The sequence below is a fragment of the Pongo abelii genome, chromosome 12, assembly GCF_028885655.2.
Source record: "Pongo abelii isolate AG06213 chromosome 12, NHGRI_mPonAbe1-v2.0_pri, whole genome shotgun sequence".
Classification (NCBI taxonomy): Eukaryota; Metazoa; Chordata; class Mammalia; order Primates; family Hominidae; genus Pongo; species Pongo abelii.
In genome coordinates, this window is record NC_071997.2 from 28,952,378 (window position 1) to 28,976,058 (window position 23,681).

At 41.3% G+C, this 23,681-nt stretch overlaps 1 protein-coding gene across 9 annotated transcripts in view; it reads right to left on the reverse strand.

Moving 5' to 3' along the window:
* Positions 1-23,681, reverse strand: part of AFF3 (ALF transcription elongation factor 3) — a 616,655-nt gene that overhangs the window by 109,925 nt on the left and 483,049 nt on the right. For 8 of the 9 annotated variants that reach the window (XM_063713526.1, XM_063713522.1, XM_063713524.1 and 5 more), the window contains one exon: positions 2,551-2,591. In XM_063713526.1, coding sequence (XP_063569596.1) covers positions 2,551-2,591 — 41 coding nt within the window. The remainder of the gene's footprint in view (positions 1-2,550; positions 2,592-23,681) is intronic. The other variant, XM_063713523.1, reaches the window with a different exon arrangement.

Consider the following 23,681-nt stretch of genomic DNA (forward strand, 5'->3'; position numbering starts at 1 on the left):
GTGGAAGACATTGTGGTGATTCCTCAAAGACCTAGAGGCAGAGATACCATTTGATCCAGCAATCCCATTAATGGGTACATACCCGAATGAATATAAATCATTCCATTATAAAGACATATGCACGTGTATGTTCACTGCAGCACTGTTCATAGTAGCAAAGACATGGAATCAACCCAAATGCCCACTAACGATAGACTGGGTAAAGAAAATATGGTACACATATGCCATGAAATACTATACAGCCATAAAAAGGAACAAGATCATGTCCTTTGCAGAGACATGGATGGAGCCATTATCCTCAGCAAACCAATGCAGGAACAGAAAAACAAACAGCAAATGTTCTCACTTGTAAGTGGGAGCTGAATGATGAGACCCATGATGGGGAAACACACACTGGGGCCTGCTGGTGAGGTGTCAGGGGAGGGAGAACATCAAGAAGAACAGCTAATAGATGCTGGGCTTAATACCTAGGTGATGGGTTGATGGGTGCAGCAAACCACCACTGCACAGGTTTACCCATGTAACAAACCTGCATATCCTGCACATGTGCCCCTGAACTTAAAATACAAGTTGAAGAAAAAAAAAGAAAGAAAGAAAAAAGAAAAAGCACAGAGAAGGTAGCTTTACACAACTGCATTGCTAGAATAGCAGACAAAGTCAACTCGTCACTTTGAAATGACCAATTCTGAATAGAAGAAGTGCTACAGTAAAGTAAGGGAAATGCCCTATTGTATTTGAGGATAAAGAAATTTGTAAGAAGACTGGTGACAATGAAAACCTCTGTTTTTGGGTGGGGAATGGGCTTGACAAGGGATTTTTTGTGAAAATATCAGAAAAAACTTAAAGGAAATGACATTGTTCATCATTAAAATCCACGGACATTTTCTCTTTAGGACAAAGTCGTACATGTTTTGGGAAGAAATCTTCGAATGTATCAGTCCTAGTTTCTGATGAATTGCTTTTGTATTTGCGATCATGTCTTCAAAATGAATCCTTATTTTCCTAAAATAGGTTTTGATTCATTCTACTAAAGGTCATAATGACATTTTGTATTTATATGTGTAGCTTTACTAAAATATAATTTACATTCCATAAAGTTCACCCATTTAAAGCATACAATTCAGTAGTCTGGTATACTTACAAGGTTGTGCAACCATCACCATAATCTATTTTTACAACATCATCATCTCCAAAAGAAATCTTGTACTCGTTAACAATGACAAAGTTTTGTAAACTTTGAGGGCTTTCCCTTGTGTCTCAGTGCACTTTGTTGAAGGAATTGCTTACTTAAGAAGAAAAGCCAAAGGCAGAAAAGAAATATGTATAGGAAAGAAATGACTATGTTATATTCTAAATGTGTTTTGATCTAGACTCTTTCCTCCGCCTACTGACACATTCAGAAGCAGAGCAGTCATCAGCTTTTGTGAAAATCCCAAAAGCAATTCCAGAAGATCATGTGCCAGCCACTCAGGACACACAGGCTCGTGTGGTTGTCATGGGGAAGGTTTTGTAATTGAAATAAAAATACTCATGCTCAGTCTGCCACCACACAGAAAATGCTTTTCACTCATGCACACCAGATAATTCGCCTAAGCGACAGGTTTTACTTTGGAGGAAGCACCGAGCTAAGCTGGTTTATACAGTCAATGATGGCTCATTCCATGAAAAAGGAACTGGGAAGGAAGGCAGGGTGGTGAAGGTTAGCTAGACAATGTGGAGGTGCCTGCCAGCCAGTCAGCCAAGGGCACAGCTCCTTCTGCTGCTTCTAATGCTGTGGAGACACACAGGGATTTCATCTTTACCTCCTGACAGTTCCTCAAAACATGCACACGTGTGCACACACACACACACTCTCTCTCTCTCCAATCTTAGTAAGTGAAAAAACAAAAACCAAAACCAACCAAACCAAACCAAGGGTCTGGTCTGTTCTAGAAAGTGACTTTACATACCCGCATTCAGCTATCTGTCTACAGCCTTTCAGACAAAGCAGGATATAAAATACAGCCTGTGTGAGTTTCTTGATGAGGTTTACACATCTCATTCAGTAACACGTGCCAGGAGAAAGAAGCCAAAGCAAGGAGTAAAAAGTCAAGCACGTGGGACCGTGAGTTGTTGGGTTATGTGCATAAAATATTTCAAGAGAGAGAATCTTATCAAAAGATAGCTAGCTCCCGGTGAAATGATATGGAAAAAGTCTGAAGAAAACATCTCAAAATAAATGAAGTACTTATTGCTGAAAAATGAGCTTAGATCTCAGCCAGTTCCAAAGTTCAGAATTTACCGCACCATTCAGGCCTTTCTCTCTAAGTTTCTTGTCTCTTGTTTCATTGCACAACAAGGGATTCTTCATACTTGCTATGAAATACAGCAAGGCGATTTTTGCAGTGATAAACTCCACACACGTATGACAAATCCAAGCATGCAAAATGTTTAACATCCCAGTTCACAGATACTTTAGGGACAAAATCCGATTATGAATTATATGCCACAATAAATAGGGCTCAATGTTTCATAAAGCAATTTATAGTTCATAAAAATGACAAAATGTACCTGTCAGACACAGCGCGGAGAGCCGTTCTCTGAGCTGCCTGCTGGAAGAAAGAAAGGGCAGAGATGTTTATTTAATATTCTGACTTTTGAATTATGTGCTCAATCAACACTTAAAAAAAAGACCCCTGCATTACACACATTTTTGCCATGTGGCCAAATTTTAAACGACTAGCAATGTAGTAGAGAGCACTGTTGTAAAATGTGAAATGTGTGTGATGAAATGAACCTTCACGGAGAGTTAACTGAAGCCCGGCAATGCACACCTGCAACTAGGGAGTGAGTTTGGGGGGGTGCAAAGGACTGCACCCAGGTAAGCTTGGACAGGCCTCTGGAAATTGGCAAAGACCAGAGCTACTTCTCTGAAATCACTTTCCCATTGCTTTATTGTCCTTTCCTATAAGAAAACAAAAAGGTCTGTTTTGGTTTCTTTGTAGCTTCTTTCCCAATGAAGGTGTAATTTTTCACTTGGATTTCAGATTGAAAGTTTCCACAGCTGGAATATGGAATGCCACTAGAAATCTCAAGGGATTATTGTTTTGTTTTAGGCATAGTTAATGATATTATGACAATGGTTTTTAAAATCCACATCGAAATGTTAATGGATACAATTATCTGCTGTTGGGATTTGCTTTAAGATAATACAGTGGGAGGGCTGGGTGCGGTGGCTGACGCCTGTAATCCCAGCACTTTGGGAGGCCGAGGCAGGTGGATCACCTGAGGTCAGGAGTTCAAGACCAGCCTGGCCACCATGGTGAAATCCTGTCTCTACTAAAAATACAAAAATTAGCTGGGTGTGGTGGCATGCGCCTATAGTCCCAGCTACTCAGGAGGCTGAGGCAAGAAAATCGCTTGAAACCGGAAGGCGGAGGTTGCAGTGAGCCAAGATCATGCCACTGCACTCCAGCCTGGGCAACAAGAACAAAACTCCATCTCAAAAATAAATAAATAAATAAAATAAAAAAATTAAAAAAATACAGTGGGGGAAGGGCAGAGTGGGTGGGAACATACAAAAGACAAGATGGCCTTGGGTTGAGAACTGCTGACGTTAGGCAATGAGCACAGGGCAGGTTCTTATATTATTCTGGCCATTTCCCTACATGAAATGAACAAAACTTTCATTTTGTATTGAAAATGTATTGATTTGTTTTTTGTTTTTTTCTTCACTAAAATTAATTGTGTGTGTGTGTGTGTGTGTGTGTGTGTGTGTGTGTGTGTGTGTGTGTGTGTGTGTGTGCTGAAATTTCCCATAATAAAAAACTAAAAGAAAAAAATCATAAAAAGGCTCTATTTTGGCTGGGCATGGTGGCTCATGCCTGTAATCCCAGCACTCTGGGAGGCCCAGGCAGGTGGATCACCTGAGGTTGGGAGTTCGAGACCAGCCTGACCAACAGGGAGAAACCCCGTCTCTACTAAAAATGCAAAATTAGATAGGCATGGTGGCGCATGCCTGTAATCCCAGCTACTAGGGAGGCCAAGGCAGGAGAATTGCTTGAACTTGGGGGGCGGAGGTTGCAGTGAGCTGAGATCGCGCCATTGCACTCCAGCCTGGGCAACAACAGCAAAAGTCTGTCTCAAAAAAAAAAAAAAGGTCTCCATTTCTCCATCAGGTTCTCCCAAGTTTTGTACTTGCTTTCCTTTTCTCTGGCTATTCTATTTTTCACCCATCTGCCTTCTATCTCTGGGCCCAATGAAGCCAAGGAAGACAGATGGCACACGATGCTCTCTGTCTCAGAAGTCATGATTGGGAGGTCAGTAGAACAGGCCTACTCAGCCTGGGAAACAAGGAGTGTGCAATGGTCCTTTCCTCTTTGCATGATACACAGGTCATGTTTACTGTTTTTTTTGTTTGTTTTTTTCCTGAGACAGAGTCTCTCTCTGTCACCCAGGCTGGAGTGTAGTGGCGTGATCTCAGCTCACTGCAACCTCTGCCTCCCAGGTTCAAGCGATTCTCCTGCCTCAGCCTCCCAAGTAGCTGAGATTACAGGTGTATGCCACCACACCCAGCTATTTTTGTATTTTTAGTAGAGACAGGGTCTCACCATATTGGCCAAGCTGGTCTCGAACTCCTGACCTCAAATGATCCACCCGCCTCTGCCCCTCAAAGTGTTGGGATTACAGGCGTGAGCCACCATGTCTGGCCTATGTTTACTGTTGACCAAGGACCTCACAATACTTCTCATGCTGATCCCCCATCACATTTAGATATCAGGAAAAATAGAATCTTCAGGTTAGAAAAAAATGACACCTCAGAACCATTTTCCCTGTTATGGAAATAAAATACACCCTTGGTGACAGTTCCACATCTTGGGATAAAAATAAAAGTAGAAGCAGTCATCATCCCAGAAAAGCTCCTTCCTAAGGTAGGAGCTGGATGACCTCGGTACACTTTTAGAATAACATGGACATGAAAGATGAAGGCAGGGCAGTGGCAGGAAGGCGCAGGGATGGGCAGCCGCTCCTCAAATGGTGCCTAGAACTGTGAGCAGGTGTCAACACATATCTGCTGAGTAAATGTTAGAGGAATGAATCAGTCAGGGAAGCCTTCTCGCTGAAATCTGAGCATAATTTTAAAGACAAGGAGGGATGTGGTCAGGAGAGAGGAGGCATTGGTAGTACTGGGCTAGACGGCACAGCAGGGGCCTGTCCCAGCCTCTGGCAGCAGCTCTCAACCGGGGCACCCATGACTCCCAAACCCTGGGTGTCTGGAATTGATAAGGGTGTTTCTGTGCATTACATTCATGAGGGGGATCAATAATGGCAGTTAGTGTCTGGGGCCAGGGATACTAAAGCCCTTCAAAGAGCAGGAAGGTCCCTTGTACAATGAAGAATTGTCCCCTTAAAAGGACAAAGGGTGCCTGCAGAGAAACACTGCGGCAGAGTAGGAATGAAAGGAGAACAGAAAGAAGGGCTGTAGGGAACATGAGCTCCAGGGCCTGGCAAACATAAGAGGAACCGAGACAACTTCCATAAGTAATATAACAATACTGAATTAGGAAAACCATTCAGTGTGTTGAGCCGGGGTTGGAGAGTCCGACATTCTGGGACAGGTTTTGCCATTCATTTGCTATGGACCTTGCGTCTGGCCTTCAACCTCTGGCTTAGTTTCCAAACCACCCTTTCCTTCTCTGAATAGGGTGCTGAAAGACAGTCAGTCCGTGTCCAGGCTACTATGGACAATCCAAGGGGTTGCTGTCCCCTCCTCATTCCCTAGATTCTGAATGAAGACCCCATGTCCTGGTATTCCACTGTCATAGGATTACCTCAACATATAAAAGAATACAGATCTACTGACCTTGATAAGGAGAGCTGAGGGAGCAGCGAGAGGCAGGGGAACAGGACTGGAGCCTGAGGAGCCCAAGCAGACACCTCCAGGGATGGGTGCTTCCCTCTCCCCTCAGTCCTTCTCCTGTGCTCTTCCAGAGAGCCAGCCCAGAGCACGCTGATAAAACGCACCCAGCAGGCAACAGGTGGCATCACTGCTGGCAGGTTTGTCTCCTGGAGAGTTTCTCTCTCACTCAGCAAGATAGCTTTCGCTTTAGGCCGCGATACTTGAAATGAATTTAACTCCCTACTCCTGACTGTTTGGCTGAATATACAAGAAGTATTTTTGAACTGCCCCAAAGAAAGGTGGAATGTATTATTAGTATTGTCTCTTAACATCATCTCAGCAGGAGCAATCAGAGACTGGCTCTTCCTGGAATAACAGAAATTGTAAGAGGTGTGACTAAAAGTTCAATAGAAACCTTCAACATGGCATCTGAATTTCCCCCTAGCCATGGAAATAGACCAAGGCTGTCAATATTGTAAAAGGCTATTGACTCTTTTCTCTCCCGCCTCCAAACAATTCCTGCTGACTTCTGTGATATGGAAACAGTGCTTGTTGATGTACAGCTTGTCAGAAAATGATTTCAAAAGCGAAAGGAAAACAAACAAACAAAAAGCAAGAAACACTGTTGTCTGGCCACCACTGGAGTACCTAGGAATTGAGGCATCCCAGTGGCGGCACCTGTTGGCAACACTACAGGACCGATGTTAGCCCTGTCTTCCAATACAAGCTGAGTTGGAAGCTTAGAGCAAGGGCTGCTTTCCTTTAGCAGACTGGTGTAATGCTGGGAACAAAAGGTCCTTCTGGGCCGAGAGACAGGGCAGCCTACCAGGCACTAAGCAGTGTTCTCTGGTGATTCTTCACTCTTCCAATCTGTCACATGATGTATGCTACCAAGCATGCAACACCATGGTACTTGGCACCATCAATTGCCTGCACCGTTTTTTTTTTTTTTTTTTTTGATGTTGTTTCGTTCTTGTTGCCCAGGCTGGAGTGCAGTGATGATGATGAGGTCTCAGCTCACTGCAACCTCCGCCTCCCTGGTTCAAGCGATTCTACTGCCTCAACCTCCAGAGTAGCTGGGATTACAGGCATGCGCCACCACACCCAGCTAATTTTTTTGTATTTAGTAGAGACGGGGTTTCACTGTGTTAGTCAGGCTCGTCTTGAATTCCTGACCTCAAGTGATCTGCCTGCCTCAGCCTCCCAAAGTGCTGGGGTTACAGGTGTGCGCCACTGCGCCCGGCCTGCTCTGCTATTTTTTAATGACTAATTTTCATTGTGCTATTTAATTTGCAGTTATTCTACATCATTAAAAATTTTACAAAAACTCATCATCTATTATGAAAGAACAGGAGTATATGTCAGATGTTTTAAATAATTTGAGGAAAAAACCCTTTATGGCATTATATTAATTGTATGTCATATACCAGAGTAAAGACCACCCAGATGTTTTTACTGACTCCTCTCTTTAACAAAACCTTCAGCTTTTGCACACTATTTTATTTTACTATTGGAAAATAATAAAACGAATAAATATTGGAATTAAATGGCAAAGAAAAAATTAGGTGACTCATGATTGAAACTTGAAAAAGTATTCATAGTAAACTAGATGAATTGCCCAATTTCATTCCTTCAAGAGTTATACATTACAGTAACTATATTTTTCTCTTCCTAAATCTCACATCATCTTTTCCTTGCAACTTGCCTTTTATTCGGTTCTCAGCAAAATAGGTTGAGAGGGTTAAGAGAACACGTCATTGATCTTTCCTGAGTTCATTATTCATTATGAATGATTCTAAGCTCCAGTCTATGAGACAAAACATGTTCTTTTTTTTTCTGCCAGAAATTGCCATTTTCAGGTTCTCCTCAAGAGATGACATATTTTCTCTGTCTTTATTATAGCAAGCTTGTTGCTTGAGAACACAATCGGTAGATATTCAGGTTTCAATGTATGCTAAATGAATTACAAGTCACATTCTGTTATTGAAGGGAAATCAAAGAGGAAATTAAATGCCCTTATTGTAATTGGGTCAAGCACTGAACAAGTTCATGGATCCTGGAGTGGGGAGGAAGACAAAGGGAGAGGCTGAAATTCAGAGGGCTCTCAGAATGATCTCATTTCTTACTTGATAGAAACAGAATTTACGCCTGGAGAGGTTTGTAATTCAGTCTGAAGTACCTACTATGTGCAAGCAGTGGACTTGGCTTAGGTGGCAGTCACAACAGACAAAGCCCTTGCCATATTGTGCTTAGTGTCTAGAGGTGGGGCAGACATGAAAAGCTACACACGCACACACACACACAGCAGTCTACATTCCAAGGGGCATGGCTGAAGAGGACAGGGTGCTCTGAAACTAACTAATGAAGGAAACCTTGTTTGGAATGAGTGTCAAGGAAGGCGTACTAAGTAAGAAATAACAAAGCTGAGGCTTAAAGGATAAAGAAAAATGATCAGATCAGAGAAATGGGGGTGGGTGGCAAGGGGAGTGCTCTAGGCAGGGAAGCTCTAGTTTGGCAGCAAAGGCCAGGAGCTGGCCTAGATCCTGGCTCAGCTGAAGAACTATAAGATGTCACTGTGCTGCAGTTCAGCAAGTGGTAGGGGACAGCAGCAGAGCAAGATGAGGCCAATCCCAAGGGTTTTAGACATCAAGTGAAGTATTTTAGGTATTAACCACAGGACAATAGAAAGTCATCGAAGGGTTTACATTAGGGGAAGCTGGGTGAAGCATGCATGGGGCTTGCTTATATGTTCTTTGCAACTTCCTGTGAATCTATTATATAATTTAAAAAAATAGTAGCGAATGAGGCAATAAGATTTTTCAAACATCTTGCTGGCTTCTGTATGATGAATGGAATTGGGTAGGAAGGGACAAAGTTTGAGGTTATTGCAGTGATGTGGGCAAGAGAAAAGCATGGTAGTAGTGAAGATGGAAAGAGCTTGTGTTACACTGTGAAGGTCTGATTGAGGGAACAGGTGACTGATTAGATGTGGCAGGCCAGGGAGAGACATCAGGTGTGAGGTCCAGGTTTCTGGCTTGGGCATCTGGTATGGATGGAGATCCACTTGTTAAGTGGATTAAACTGGGGGCATAAGAGCAGGGGGCAAAGGCAGAATTGAGTGTTGGGTGTGTGAAGTTAAAGTTGCCTACAAGATGTTTCAGTGGAGACTCTGAGTAGCTAGCTGGATACATGAGACTGAAGTTATTAAATGCCAATTAAGTAAGAAACATCAATAACAGTCATAAAAAATGGATTGAGGTTTCTGGATCTACATTTTGCTACTGTTCTAAGAGAAAAAGATTTAGGTTTCAACTGGTTGGGATATATCTTTGTGTTTTCATTATGGATGTCAGTAACCTCCATTTTTGCTATCAACAGTATCAGATTTATTCTGCTGACAATAAAGGAGGTATCTCTGCACAGGGATTTTAATCAGCTTGTTGCACCTGTGATAGGACATTGTATCCATATTCAAATACTTGAATAAACGCTGTTGCAGCCAATCTTAGTTTGTGTTTTGCTGTTACTGAAGCACACTGTAAAATTTAGACCCAATCACATATTTTTATAGTTCTATTTGTAAAGCCTTACTTTTTTGCTGTTCTTTTTCAAGTTGAGACTTGTTCTTATTAATTTATTTCACGGTTTAATTTCCTTCCACATCTATAAGCAATTTTATGTTTCATTATCTTAACTTTTATGCCATTGTTTTTCACTTTAGTCCTAGCTAATGGGTCTCTTAACTTTTTATGTTGTGGGCTTCCATTTAGTATTTTTCAACCTGTTTCGTAATATTTGCAAGGCAAAGGAAAAATTCTTACTCCTCTCTATTTTTTCCTCAGCAATAATGAGTCTTTTGCATTTTCGGATTCCTAGAAATAAATGCTGCCTAGGAAGCATTTTGTTCAGTCGACTTTGACCTCATAACATTCTCTACAGGGGTCAGGCAGAGTCAGGGATGATAATATAATTTATCATCCAAACAAGAAAAAATTTGAGAGTGAAAGGGGATGCTAACCAGACTGCAGTCAGAGACAAAACGAGAAAATCTGGCTGTTCTGGGCACACAGGGCTGTACAGTCGCTCTAATAAGGACTGCTCTGTGCAAATATGACTTGCTGCTTATAAACCCTGTTAAATAAGATCATGATAAGAAGGCAGACCTCAGGGCCTGAGGAGCATGCCAATAACGAAAGCACAGAGCTGAACGGGATCAGCAGAGGACGAATCCTTCCAATTCCTAATGTTGAGTCCAACGGATGCTTGTGTGATTTTCTGGCTCTCTGTCTATCGGCTCCTCCCTCTGTTCACTGCAGACACTCTGAGGTCTAGCTCACCCTTCGTGTTAAGTGTTAACTCTTTTGTAAAAATTCTCAAGCTCCTCTCCATGCACTCCTAGTCTGTAACATGAGGTAACCCTGGATTCTAGTCATTTTTGGGGAGTATGCCGTCTGCCTCATGACAATTTTAGTTTTGGCTTCCGAAGTTCCTTACAAGAACATTGATGGCAGAGATCCTAGCTCATTTTCCCTCCACCTAAAAGAGCTCTCTCTCAACCCATAACACTTACAACATGTGAGCAGGTAATCTCAGGATGACAAATACTACTATTTGCCACGATCTCCAATCTAAGAGGTTTGTGGAAATACATTTTTTTCATATCTGTGTATTATTTCCCTATTTGCTTTATTTAAATACTTGGACACAATTTCCTCTTTGAAAAATATTTGACTATCTTCTGCTTCCCCACATTGCTTAGGTTTGTTTATGTCTACTAGAAATTTGATAGACAATAAAAAACATTTATTGAGCACCTAGTATATCCTGAGAAAAATGCTGATTAGGGTTGACCACACCAGATGAAGTTTGCACAGGCAACATTATCTCATAAGGTGGATTCTATTATCAACAGAGTGATCTGGGGGCCTTACGTGAGGCCAAATTGTCAGGGAAGGCTCTAATTTGGCAAGTCAAATCTGAGAGGACTGAGAGAGGCATACTCATTTTTGTTGAGTATTTCTAGGACATTTCACTCGCTAGAGATACACCCACGTGTGACATCCACTTCCTGGTTCTCCCTGCTCCAAAGCACGTGGCTCTTCTAGGCTCTGGAAGCTTTTGCCATCACACATGAAAATGTAGGCAGCTGCTATCAGTCAGGAGCAAGAAGAGAAAGGTGTGAGGACAACGTGAGAGGATGCTGCAGGGACTGCCCCTGTCCAGGTTAAGGCTCTATGGAGGGCACAGAAGACACATGGCACCCTGCAGGGCAGGACATTCTGAACACCATGAAAGCAACACTATGGGTGAGAGGGGCCCTGAAGGATGCCTGGAGGAGGGCTGTGGGACACATGGCTGATGGGGGGTGGTAAGAGGTCACTCTGAAGTGGGACGATGATGGCAAGAAGACCATGACCATGTGTGAGGTTATTAGTGTTCGCCATGATGTGGGGTGGGTGATATCTAGCCCTAAGCCAGATTCTCGGGGCGACTCAGCCTCAGTCTCCTGAGTAGCTGGGAGTACAGGTGCCTGCTACCACGCCGGGCTAATTTTTGTAGTTGTTTTTTTAGTAGAGACGGGGTTTCACCACGTTAGCCAGACTTGTTTTCATAATTTTATACTAATGTTTATTTATATTCATAGAAAATATTTCATATTAATCTACTTTAATATTGTTGTCCAGTGCATTTAAGATATTGAAACACAGGTTCAGAAGATTAACTTGCCGGTGGTCTCAGAGCCAGTGAGTAAAGGAACCAGGCCAGTGAGGGCTCCACAGAGCAGCCACATTCTGCCTTGGCCTCAGCATGGACCCCTGTGGCTGGAGGTGGAAAGCAAAGGGGACTAGGTGAATTCTGAATTGTGGCAGTTTCAGTGAGAAGAGGACTGCTGGGATACTGGGTGGATGCTAACAGACACTGGGGGAAACCTTTATGTGGGGATGCCAGTGAAGGGGAATAATAGGAGTCACCTCTTAGATAAGTGTTGGCAAAGGAGATGGGAGGATTTCAGGTTTCTGAGACTAATTTGTCTTCTCAAGAGGGTTATATCCTTATTGTTGATCTTGGCCCTTGTCAAAATATTCTGGGGAAGAATTCTTTTTACCTTCAGGGCTCACCATGACAGAACTATGTAAAGGAAGTAGCTGTCTGGGTTAGGTCTGGGTAGGAGCAAACACCGCTGAAGATTCACCTGGCAGAGCGGGCATACCTACTGGTGCTGTTGGATGCTGGTGGAAGATCCAAGCTCAGCTGCCTGTTCTCAGAATCAGGTGGCTGAAACATGGTTTCTGGGACTGAGTTTTGGCAAGGCAATTGTGCCTTCCGGATGTGCACACATGCATACATGTGCCTGTCTAGCTACAATTTCAAAGTGACAGCAAACAAACAAGAGTAGCCATCAGACCCAATGCTGGCTAAGCTGCCAGGAGATACAATGCAGGTAGTATATGCATTTAAACTCCTGGTTCTTAGGAATGGAAGTTTAAATGTGGAGTGCAGATGGTGATGCTGGTCAAAGTGAGGAAGTGATTTACCTTCTGGACAGCTGCCTTGGCTTCCAGATCTCACTAGAATGGGCAGGTCTTTTCTACAGGTCTGTGACATACAATTTTAGGGGAAAAAATAGAAAGTAAATCACCAGTAATAACTGCTAAGTTCTAAAAGTGCCAGTTGACTTGTCTTTCCAGATAGTTCCAGCCTTGGTGGGATTTAATGCAGAAGAGATGACATGTCAGAGTGATTGGACTATGAGGCGATCGTATGCACACAATGAAGCTTTGCATAAAGGTGATACTGATGTAGCTCCTCATCACAGCCTAGACTATTTAGGTTCTGCTTGGGCAATGGATCAAGTTTCCTAGCACAAAAAGACCTGTGTGCGCAGAAACCGCTGCTTCGTGGTCCAATCCCTCCACCAGATGAAAGCACTAAGTACTGCAGGTTCCATAAGTACTGCAGGTTCCATCATGACTCTGCGGCCTGCTCGTCTGGGCTTGGGTCATTCACATGTTCCTGGAACTCATCTCACAGGGCAATTTCAATGCAGGCCAGACCCTGAGCAAGGCAAAGATGGCGACATCCATTAATGGCTTTCATCTTTGGCTCAGCAGGTGGATACTGGGATTAGTCATTTCCTACTTTGTTGAGTTTGCCAAATACATTTTGGACCTTTAAAAAGTCCTTATGCTATCGCAATATGATGCTTTGGTACAGTCCTGTCCACTTTCCACTGGCCTTGGCAGGTGCTTGAGTATTATGAAAGCAACTAGCGCCTAAATTGTGAAATACAAATGTTACTTTGTTTTTGTAGAAAGACCAGATGAAAATAACATAAAATGTTTTGGTATTTTTGTTAAAAATGCAATCTGGGCTTGAAGAACTTAAATCTAAGTCTGGCTTTATGTTTCATTTAAACCTTTTTTACTCAGGCAAAATAGCAATATTTGAAGGTAAAAACAGGTTTGTAATGATTAGGAAAGATTCTTCCAATTGCACTTTGCAAACCAATTATATAAGAGAAAGCTGAACCAGTTCTGAGTGTGTTGTTATTGTTATCAGGATTTTCACCTCTCAAGTGAACAGTGCTTTATGATTTATATGTGAAAGTGCTTTCGCATGTAATGTATAATAATCACACAGTCTTCTTTGAAATGCCTTGAACTTTTAAGAACAAATCCAGGTTGAAAGAAGAGGTACTCAGAGAAATAATGTGAATCAGATCTCTCCAGAGAATCAGATCTCTCTACTGGAATCCTTGCGTGCAGGGTTTTTTAGCGTGCAGATGACCATGTCTGGGGGCCTAACATTCTAGCCACTATCTGGTCTGCTTCTTAAAGATGGTCTTGTTTTAATTAACACAACCTTTTGGCTGCAGATCTGGTGGGGATGGAATTGGGAAGTGCCAAGGGACCTTGAATGATCACACATGATTTTTCTCCATGTAGAAACAACAGGCTAAGAGAGTCTCCTGAGAAAAGCTGGGCTTGTGAGATAACCAGCCCTACCTGGAGAAGCTTTGGAAAAAGAAAAACAAAAACTCAACTTTACAACTGTATATCTGGACAAAACACCTGAGGAACTGTCGGTAAACCCTTTACTATACGACACTGCCCATGCCTGGATATGAGGGATAGCGTATACTCCAAGGAACAACATCTCTTGTAGGGTTTCACTTCCTAAAAAGCTACTGAAGAAAAAAACCATTGAAGTCATGGGACAAAGGGCTATTCCTCTGAGTTAAACAGGAATGTCCCCTGGAGGGAGAATTCCACTTCTTCTGCCAACCAGCAACCCTGCTGGCAGCTGTGTTTGAGAAAAGCGTGCCTATCAACTAATGATGCCCAGCCCCTCTCCTGGCTCCTGAATGGAGAGTCTGTGTTGGTGGTATTGATATCCACCATTAACAAAAACTTGGCTTACTTTAAAAAATGCAGATCCTTTTATGAATTCTTCAACATAACAAAGGCAATGGTTTCCCGTTTTTGTGTTAATTGTATGTTTGCCCAAATTTGATGGATCATGTTTTGGTTTTTATATAATTTTCTCATTTTCCAGATTTCCATTTAGGGTCCTCAGGCTGAAATTAGGCATATCCCATGGCCCAGGCTGGTTGGACACAACTAAATCTACATAAATCTCCATTGAGTCTCCGAGGAGATTCGATGAGAAAATATTTTAGGAAACAGGGTTGTGAGTCTCTGTGCTCAGTGATATTTAAGTTGGCTGACCATTTCAATTTTGGAAATTATAGTCCATTAACATGAAAAAAAGGCAATTACATGTTTGTGTATTTCTACCTATGCTTGTGCTTTTTGCAAATGTTTATAAAGAGTGGCATGATAAAATAAAATAATTTTGTGTTTGCTTCTGGTGACAGTGAAATTTTATTTATAAAATACAATTACTGGCCAGGCTCGCTGGCTCATGCCTGTAATGCTAACACTTTGGAAGGCCAAGGCAGGGGGATCACCTGAGGTCAGGAGTTTGAGACCATCCTGGCCAATGCAGTGAAACCCCGTCTCTACTAAAAATGCAAAAAATAGCTGGGCATGGTGGCACACACTTGTAGTCCCAACTACTCAGGAGGCCGAGGCAGGAGAATCGCTTGAACCTGGGAGCCGGAGGTTGCAGTGGGCCAAGATTGCGCCACTGAACTTCAGCCTGGCGACAGAACAAGACTCTGTCTCAAAAAAAAAAAACAAAAAAAAAAACAAAAAAAAGGCAATTACTTAACTAAAAGCTTTAGGATGGTTAAACAAACCAACCAACCCTTCTGCTGAACATTTGAGTTTCACTGATTATGACGGGAGGTTCAAACATATGATTACTTCATATACGGATGTGAAAAAGGTCTGATAGGCAGTTTTCAATTAGAGTTATTGTTCTGTTTCCATATTAATAGAAACCAATTAGTTATTAGGAACAGATTGGGTATTTAGCTCAGGTACAACATAAAATGCAAGACTAAAAAGAAAAACGAACATACAGTATTCTTTTTTTCTATGTTGCTATGAGGGTTAATATATTTAATATATACTTTTTGTATGGTCCATTGGGGCAAGGGATTTCCTGGCATTGAAAACTTACTTAAAATATCTGTGATTAAGTTATCATAATGAATATTACTGATGTGTAATTCATTAAGACCAACAAGCCAGCATCTTACATGATGTTTGGTACTTAGTAGGTATTTGAGACTATGCTCAGTTTTTTGCAAAAACTGTCTAGCTCTTGTTTGCCTACAAACAACATTGACAATACAGTTCATTTCTAATGTAGGAGAAACTTGATTTTGGAGCCTTGCCCCTCAAACCTGGTTCTGATTACTGCTTCAACTCCTGTTTATATAATTTTGCACAATTTTGGCAGGATTCAAGAGCACATACCAGGGTGTTGGCTTTTATGAATCTCCTGGGATATGAATGTCACGCTGACTGGATGAACCCTGGCCACAAATCCCAGACAAGCACAATGACTCTATTTATTCAGACTTGGCTGCCTGAATGCAGATTGACTCTGTGGGTAATAAATTTTCACAGGCCAAGAGCTTCAGGATCAACCAAGCTGATCCTGAGAAGAAAAATGCACCCAAGGAAGTAGAGTTGGGCTGCAGAAACCTCCTATGTTTTTATTCCATGTCTGCATATCATTCAGCTAATTCATTTAGTTACTGATTGACATGTACTGTCAATGCTTTCAGACATTTTAAAAGCTCTGCTTTGTGTTATGCAATTGTCATATTAAAAAGAAACAAGGGAAAAAATGAAAAGCTTCCATTACAATTGGCAATCTGCTTTTAACAGTACACCCAAAACTGATGTGAGTCATCCAGTAATCTCTATAGTAAAGAGCACAGAATTGAGATGGGAATGTTTCTTGTGCTGCTCCATAGGAAACCAAAGGAAACAGCAATAAGAACTGCATTTTGTGCTCAGAGCAACCTCACCTACAATCTTGATATCTTGATGAAGTGAGGCTTTAGATTATTTCTAAGAGACACAATTATTATTCTATGCATTATAAATAAGAAAATAATTGGCTCTTTAATTTGCAGATTTATGTTAATGATCTAGATATCTATTAAATTAATTGCATGCTCTCCAAATATTGATTGGGGATTAAAAGGCAACTTTTCATTGTGCAAGAAGTAAATTAACGCCAATGGGGAAATTTCCCTCTACAGATTAGATCCAATGATTGTTGCCTGTAAAATTAAAACAGTCAGTTAAAGTGGATAAACCATGCTCATTTAAAGAGAAAAATGCGGCAACAGAGTTAAAATAAAAAGACTGCCCAATATGTTTGGATAACGTAATTACTGGAAGCTGCAGGCGTGTACATAACCGTTCAATTTAGATCCCTGGTCCCTTCCTTTCCCTAAGCTATGTATTTGTCATCTCCGAAACACTTGTCTGCAGTTGACACTATCTCGGCTGTTCCTTGCTGAAAGTCTTAATCATGTGTCCCTCTCCTCATGCCTTAGCTATAGTAATGCCATCTACATATTTGCTTGTGTCCAACCTCCCAAGCTTATCCTGACTTGAGAGGCAGAGCTCATCTTTTTGCCAAATGGGAAGACATGCAATATAATTAATCACTCCCTTCCTAATCTATTAAATTTTTTTTTATACTTAGTGTCTTAAGCCTTCCAATTCCTTCACATTGTTTCACAAAAACATTGGTCTTTGGAATTGTTAAAACCAACAGTTACAGAAAGGAGATCAAACAAATTACTCCAGATATCACATATCTTTCCTTTACTCAGATAAATAAGAAAACTGATTCTCAGATCTTTTGTGCTATTTCCAGTTGGAACCTCATCCAGTGTGAAAATCATAGGTGCAACCATAAGGCTATGCTTCCATTTCATTTATGTTTGTAAACTTTCTAAGGAAACCTGGTCACAACCCCAGCACTAGAGGCTACAGCCAAAATTTGGTTATTCTTGAAAGGGAAGGCTGTGGAGAAACTCAGTCTCTTGGTTTTGAAGGCTTCTGTTTGAGATAAGTTATGAAAACTTGTAGCTTCAATATAGCTTGATGTAAGCATCTTTAAGAAGGGGCTATAGACATTTCCATGGAGATTGGATAAGTGCTTTTTTTCTCAAATAGGTTATTTGTGTATTAATCTATAGCCAATTTAAGATATTGGGCCTTATGTTTTTGTCATCTCTGTCAATACTTTTGACGTTTGGATAGAACTCATTTGAAAAATCAGAGAGTTCAGGAAAAGGAACAAAGGCAGAGCAAACGTCATCTTTGATATTGTACAATGGACAGTGGGAAATACTCTCAATTGAATGCATCACTATGCATTTATCCATCCATTCATTCAACAAATATTTAGCAGTTCTGCTGTGCCAGACACAGTCCCTGCCCTCAGGAAACTTCCAGTTTAGCTGGTGTAGACAGATCTTAGAAAAAGTAAACATAACATATAACTAAAATTACGATGAGATTTAGGTAAAAAGATGAAGGATACTGTGAGAAGGACTAACTGGGAGTTGATTAGATAAGAGGGAGGTCTCCCTGAGGAAGTGAAAGTTATGCTGCACCTCCAACATGAGTAGGTGTTAGCAAGGCAAAAATGAGGGAGCAGAGGCCTATGGAGGCCCTAAGGCAGCTGAGCTCAGCTTCCTGCAGGAGCTGGGAGAAGGGCCAGGCTGCAAATGAGCTCAGTGTGAAGATGAGACATGGACAAAGCCAGATGGGGCAGGGTAGTGTCGGCCATGCTGAGGACTCCGAATTTGATCCCAGGTGGGATGGGAAACCTATTTAAGATTTTAGACCAAGGAATTACTTGCTCTGATTTTTAAAAGATCACTGTGGGGAGGTTGTATTACAGAGGGCAGGAAACAGAAATACAATAGTTTGTACCAGACTGATTTTGACTAGCTGGGAATGGAAAGAGGTAGATGGACCAATATTTAATTTTGGAGGCTGAGTTTATAGGACTTAGAGATGAAGTGACTATCTGAGTGAGGAACAGGGAATCATCAAGGATGAGTCTGAAGTTTCTAGGCTGGAACAGCTGGGCATCTGGCAGTGCTAGTTTTGGAAACGGGAACAATAACAAGAGGAACATGTTTGTGTGTCTGGGTAGAGCGGTGGCAAAGGCCAGAAGTCCAACTGGGCACAGACTGAATCTGAAATGTCCGTGAGACATCCAAGTGGAAAAGTAAAGTAGGTTTGTGGTTCAGAAGAGAGTTCTGAGCTGAGGATATAACTTTAGAAACTGTCAGTATATAAAAACTGAAGGTCATAGGAATGGATGAGATCACCCAGAGAGCAGACATGGAGAAGAAAAGTCAGGAATAAACACGGAAAGTTTCCAACATTGGGCAGAAAATCAGAGTCAGCACAAGAGCCTGAGAAGAGAAGCTGGAGGGGCAGGACCCAAACCAGGAGAGTGTGGTGTTAGACTCCTACAGAGAAGTGGGTGATGAATAGTGTTCAATGCTGTAAGCCTTCTAGTAAGACAGGGGACTGAAAAAAGCCCAGTATAATTGGCTCTAGAGAGGTCATTGGGGGCCCAATGAGGAGCATTTCTGGTAAAGAGATGGGGGCATAATGAGATCAAAAGAACAAGTCTCTGTAGCTCTGAGGAAATGGATGAACTTTGGATAGGAGCAGGGCAGTGTCCTCTCGCAACAGGAGGACACGGGGAGGATGAGTGAAGATGGAAGCAGTGGTGCAGATGTGGTATTGAGAAGTTTAGGTTTCTCTGCTAGAAGCCAGTCAGCCATGGTATGAGGTAGGGAAATAAAGATAAATAAGATACACAGTGAAATTCAGGTTGTTTACTTATGAAGTTGGGAAGACAGAAGACTACATTTGTATTATCTATTATTATTCATTCTGTAATAAAGGTAATTATAGGATATTAAGGGAGAAAGCATGCAAAATGACAGTACCAGTGAACTGTTATAAGTTACGTATATATAGTGTAATGCCTAGAATAGCCACTAAAAAGCTGTACAAAGAGATACACACAAAAATGTTACAGACAAATCAAAGTAGAATTCAAAAGGTTTAAGGAATACACAGAAAGGCAGGAAAAAGAAAATAAAAACCAGGAAGAAACTAAACAAAAAACAGAGTGGTAGACTTAAGCTTTAACAAATCAATAATTACATTAAATGTAAATTGTCTAAATGTATCAATTAAAAGACAGAAATTGGCAAAATGAATAAAAATATGACAACTATTAATATATGCTGTATGTAAGAAACTCATTTCAAATTTAACAATATTGGTAGGCTGAAAGTAAAAGAACGGAAAAAAGTTACATTATGAAAGCATTAATCAAAAGAAAGCAGGAGTAGCTATGCTGTTATCAGAAAAAGTAGACCTCAGAGCAAAGAAAATGACCAGAGACAGAGTGGGACATTACATAATGATAGAAGGGTCAATCTAACAAAATATAGCAATCCTAAACGTACACACACCAACTAACAGAGCTGTGAAATATGTGAAAACAACCTGATCGAATAGAAAGAAGAAATAAACAAATCCACAATGATAGCCAGAGATTTCAACACCTCTCTCTCAACATTAGATAGAGCAATGAGACAGAAAGTCCAGAAAAGATACAAAAGAACATCAAATAAGATTAATTGATATTAATAGAACACCCTACCCAACAACAGCAGAATACACATTCTTTTAAGTGCCTATAAAACATATACCAATACAAACCATATCTTGGGTCATAAAAAATCCTCAACAAATGTATAAGAATTGAAGTCATACAGACTATGTTCTCTGACCATAAAGGAACCAAACTAGAAACCAATAAAAGTTAAGATTAAGGGCAATCTCTGAGCACTTAAAAATTAAACAACACCTTTCTAAATAATCCATGAGTCAAAGAAGAAGTCTTATTGAACTGAATGATGATGAACTACAACACATCAATATTTGTGGGATAAAGTTTATAGCATTGCTGAGAGTCAAATGTATAGCACTAAATACTTATTATATCATAAAAAAGAACGAATCTCAAATCAATAATCTAATCTCCCTCAAGAAACTAGAAAAAGGGCAAAAATGTACCCAAAGCAAGCAGGAGGAGGGAAATAAAGATAAGAAATCAGTGAAACTGAAACAGAAAAACCAAATAGGTAATATTAATGAAACAAGCTAGTTCTTTCAAAAGATCAATAGTTAATAAACCTCTACCAAGACTAATATAAAAAAGAAAGAAGACAAATGATGAGTATCAGTAATGAAACAGGGGCTGACACTATAGATCTTGCAGTCATCAAAAGGATAATAAAGGAATACTATAAACAACCTTATCCACATAAACATGACAACTTAAGTCACACGGATAGACTTATTATTGAAGAACACAGTACCACTTATACCCAGTATGAAACAGATACTCTAATAGCCCTATGACTATTAGATAATCTGAGTAGCTCTATAACTATTAAAAATTTTATTTTGGCTGGGCGTGGTGGCTCACGCCTGTAATCCCAGCACTTTGGGAGGCCGAGGCAGGTAGATCATGAGGTCAGGAGATCGAGACTATCCTGGCTAACATGGTGAAACCCTGTCTCTACTAAAAAATATAAAAAATTAGCCAGGCATGGTGGTGGGCGCCTGTAGTCCCAGCTACTCGGGAAGCTGAGGCAGGAGAATGGCATGAACCCAGGAGGCAGAGCTTGCAGTGAGCCAAGATTGCACCACTGCACTCCAGCCTGAGTAACAGAGTGAGACTCCGTCTCCCAAAAAAGAAAATTTTTTTTTTTTTTTTCTCCCCCTGAGATGGAGTCATGCTGTCACCCGGGCTGGAGTGCAGTGGCTTGATCATAGCTCATGGCAATCTCAGCCTCTTGGGTTCAAGCAATACTCCTGTCTCAGCCTCCTGAGTAGCTGGGATTACATGCGCGCACCACCACGCCCAACTAATTTTTGTATTTTTAGTAGAGACTGGTTTTCACCATGTTGGCCAGGCTGGTCTCAAACTCCTGACCTCATGATCTGCTCTCCTCAGCCTCCCAAAGTGCTGGTATTACAGGCATGAGCCACCACGCCCAGCTAGGAAATAGAATTTTTAAGTTTAAAAATCTCCAGGCCCATATGGTTTTACTAGAGAATTCTGCTAAATAATTAACATCATTTTTTTTTTTTTTTTTTTGAGAAGGAATCTCACTCTGTCACCCAGGCTGGAGTGCAGTGGCACAATTTTGGCTCACTGCAACCTCCGCCTCCCAGGTTCAAGCGATTCTCTTGCCTCAGCGTCCCAAGTAGCTAGGATTACAGGCACATGCACCATGCCTGGCTAATTTTTGTATTTTTAGTAGAGAAGGGGTTTCATCATGTTGGTCAGGCTGGTCTTAATCTCCTGACCTCAAGATCCACCTGCCTCGGCCTCCCAAAGTGCTGGGATTACAGGCCTGAGCCACTATGCCCGACCTAACATCATTTTTTAAAAGCATAATCTTTTTGAGAAAAGGGCAGAGGACCCTTCTCAATTCATTTTATAAGGTCAGTATTACCCTGATACCAAAACTAGCCAAAGACAGTACAAAACAGAAAACTTCCAGCCAATATCCCTCATGAACATTAAAAAGACAAATGTGTGGTGAGGATGCAGAGCAACTGAAATTCTCTTACACTGCTGGTGGGAGTGTCGACTGGTACAACCATTTTGGAAAATGGTTTGAGATAATTTACTAAAGTTGAACATGCACATACCCTACTGCTCAGCATTTATACTTCTGGGCATAGATCCAACAAAAATGTTCCCATGTGCTCAACAAAAGACCTGTACAAGGATGAAAAGACCTGTACAAGGATGCTGATAAGAGCACACTATTCTACTCCCGACGCCTGCCAAAATATCCACATGCCCATTAGCAGTGGAATGAATAAGTAAATTATGGCATACACACATAATGAAATAGGATACAGCAATGAAAATGAACAAAATTCAATTACAGGTAACAACATGGGTGAATCTCATAAACAATGTTGAACGAAAGAAGCAAGCCACAAAAGAGTACATGCCGAATAATTCCATTGATACAAAGTGCAAAAATAAGCAAAATTACACTGTAGTGTTAGAAAACAGGAAAGTGGTTATTCTTCTGCAGAGTGGTGACTGGTGGGAGCATGGGGGCACCTGGGAGGTTGGTCATGTCTGTATTTTCATCTGGATATTGGTTATATCATATATATATATAATCATTTTTAAAGACATACCATTTTTATAAATCATATACAAACAGGCTGGGCACAGTGGCTCACGCCTGTAATCCCAGCACTTCGGGAGGCTGAGGTGGGTGGATCACTTGAGGTCAGAATTTTGAGACCACTCTGGCCAACATGGTGAAACCCCGTCTCTACTGAAAATACAAAAATTAGCCGGGTGTGGTGGCAGGTGTCTGTAATCCCAGCTACTTAGGAGGCTGAGGCAGCAGAATCACTTGAACCTGGGAGGCGGAGGTTGCAGTGAGCCAAGATCGTGCCACTGCACTCCAGCCTGGGCGACAAGAGTGAAACTCTGTACACACACAAAATATGCCTATTGGATCTGGTGACATGAAGATGATGGGTGACCTCAAGTTTCGATGAAGTGGCAGGCTTGGGGATCTAGCATTAATTCCAATTTTACAAACAGAGACACTGAAGCAGAGAACAGTTCAGAGGCTGGCCCAAGGTTGCAAAACTAAGTAGCAGAGTGGGGATTTGAATCCTTGAAGTGGGGCTACTGTGCTCTTAACCACTAAACTAGACTGTCTTTTGACCTGCAGGATCACAAAGGCAATGGGGAGAAAAGGAAACCTCAGATAGGAGTGTTCAAAAGCACAGAGTCTGAGGCGATCTGAGGAAGGGCAGGCAGGTATAGCAACTTGAAGCTCTTGTAGACACCTCTTTATTACAGTGGCACATGGGCTGGTTGAACCAATATTCACAAAGACAGCCAGATGTAATGTCAGAAAAGGTTAAGGATTTTCATACACTGTACTATGTTTATTGAGGCAAGGGATTTTTAAAATATTTTGGGTTTAAGGTGCAAACTCTGATTACATCTAGAAAAATCATTTACGTTAAATGTTCAATTATCTCAGAATGCCAGGAAATGAGTGTGTGTGTGTGTGTGTGTGTGTGTGTGTGTCTGTGTGTGTGTACTCATGCACAGGCTATGCTGTTTCAGGGATAAAGCATAGTTTGGTCTTGAAGAGAAAAAAAATACCATATCATTAGTCTTGTTTAAAAGTATGGGAATTACAATTTTGTGATTAGACCGGGTATAATTATAGGCCAAAGCAGGACAACTTAATGCAATTACT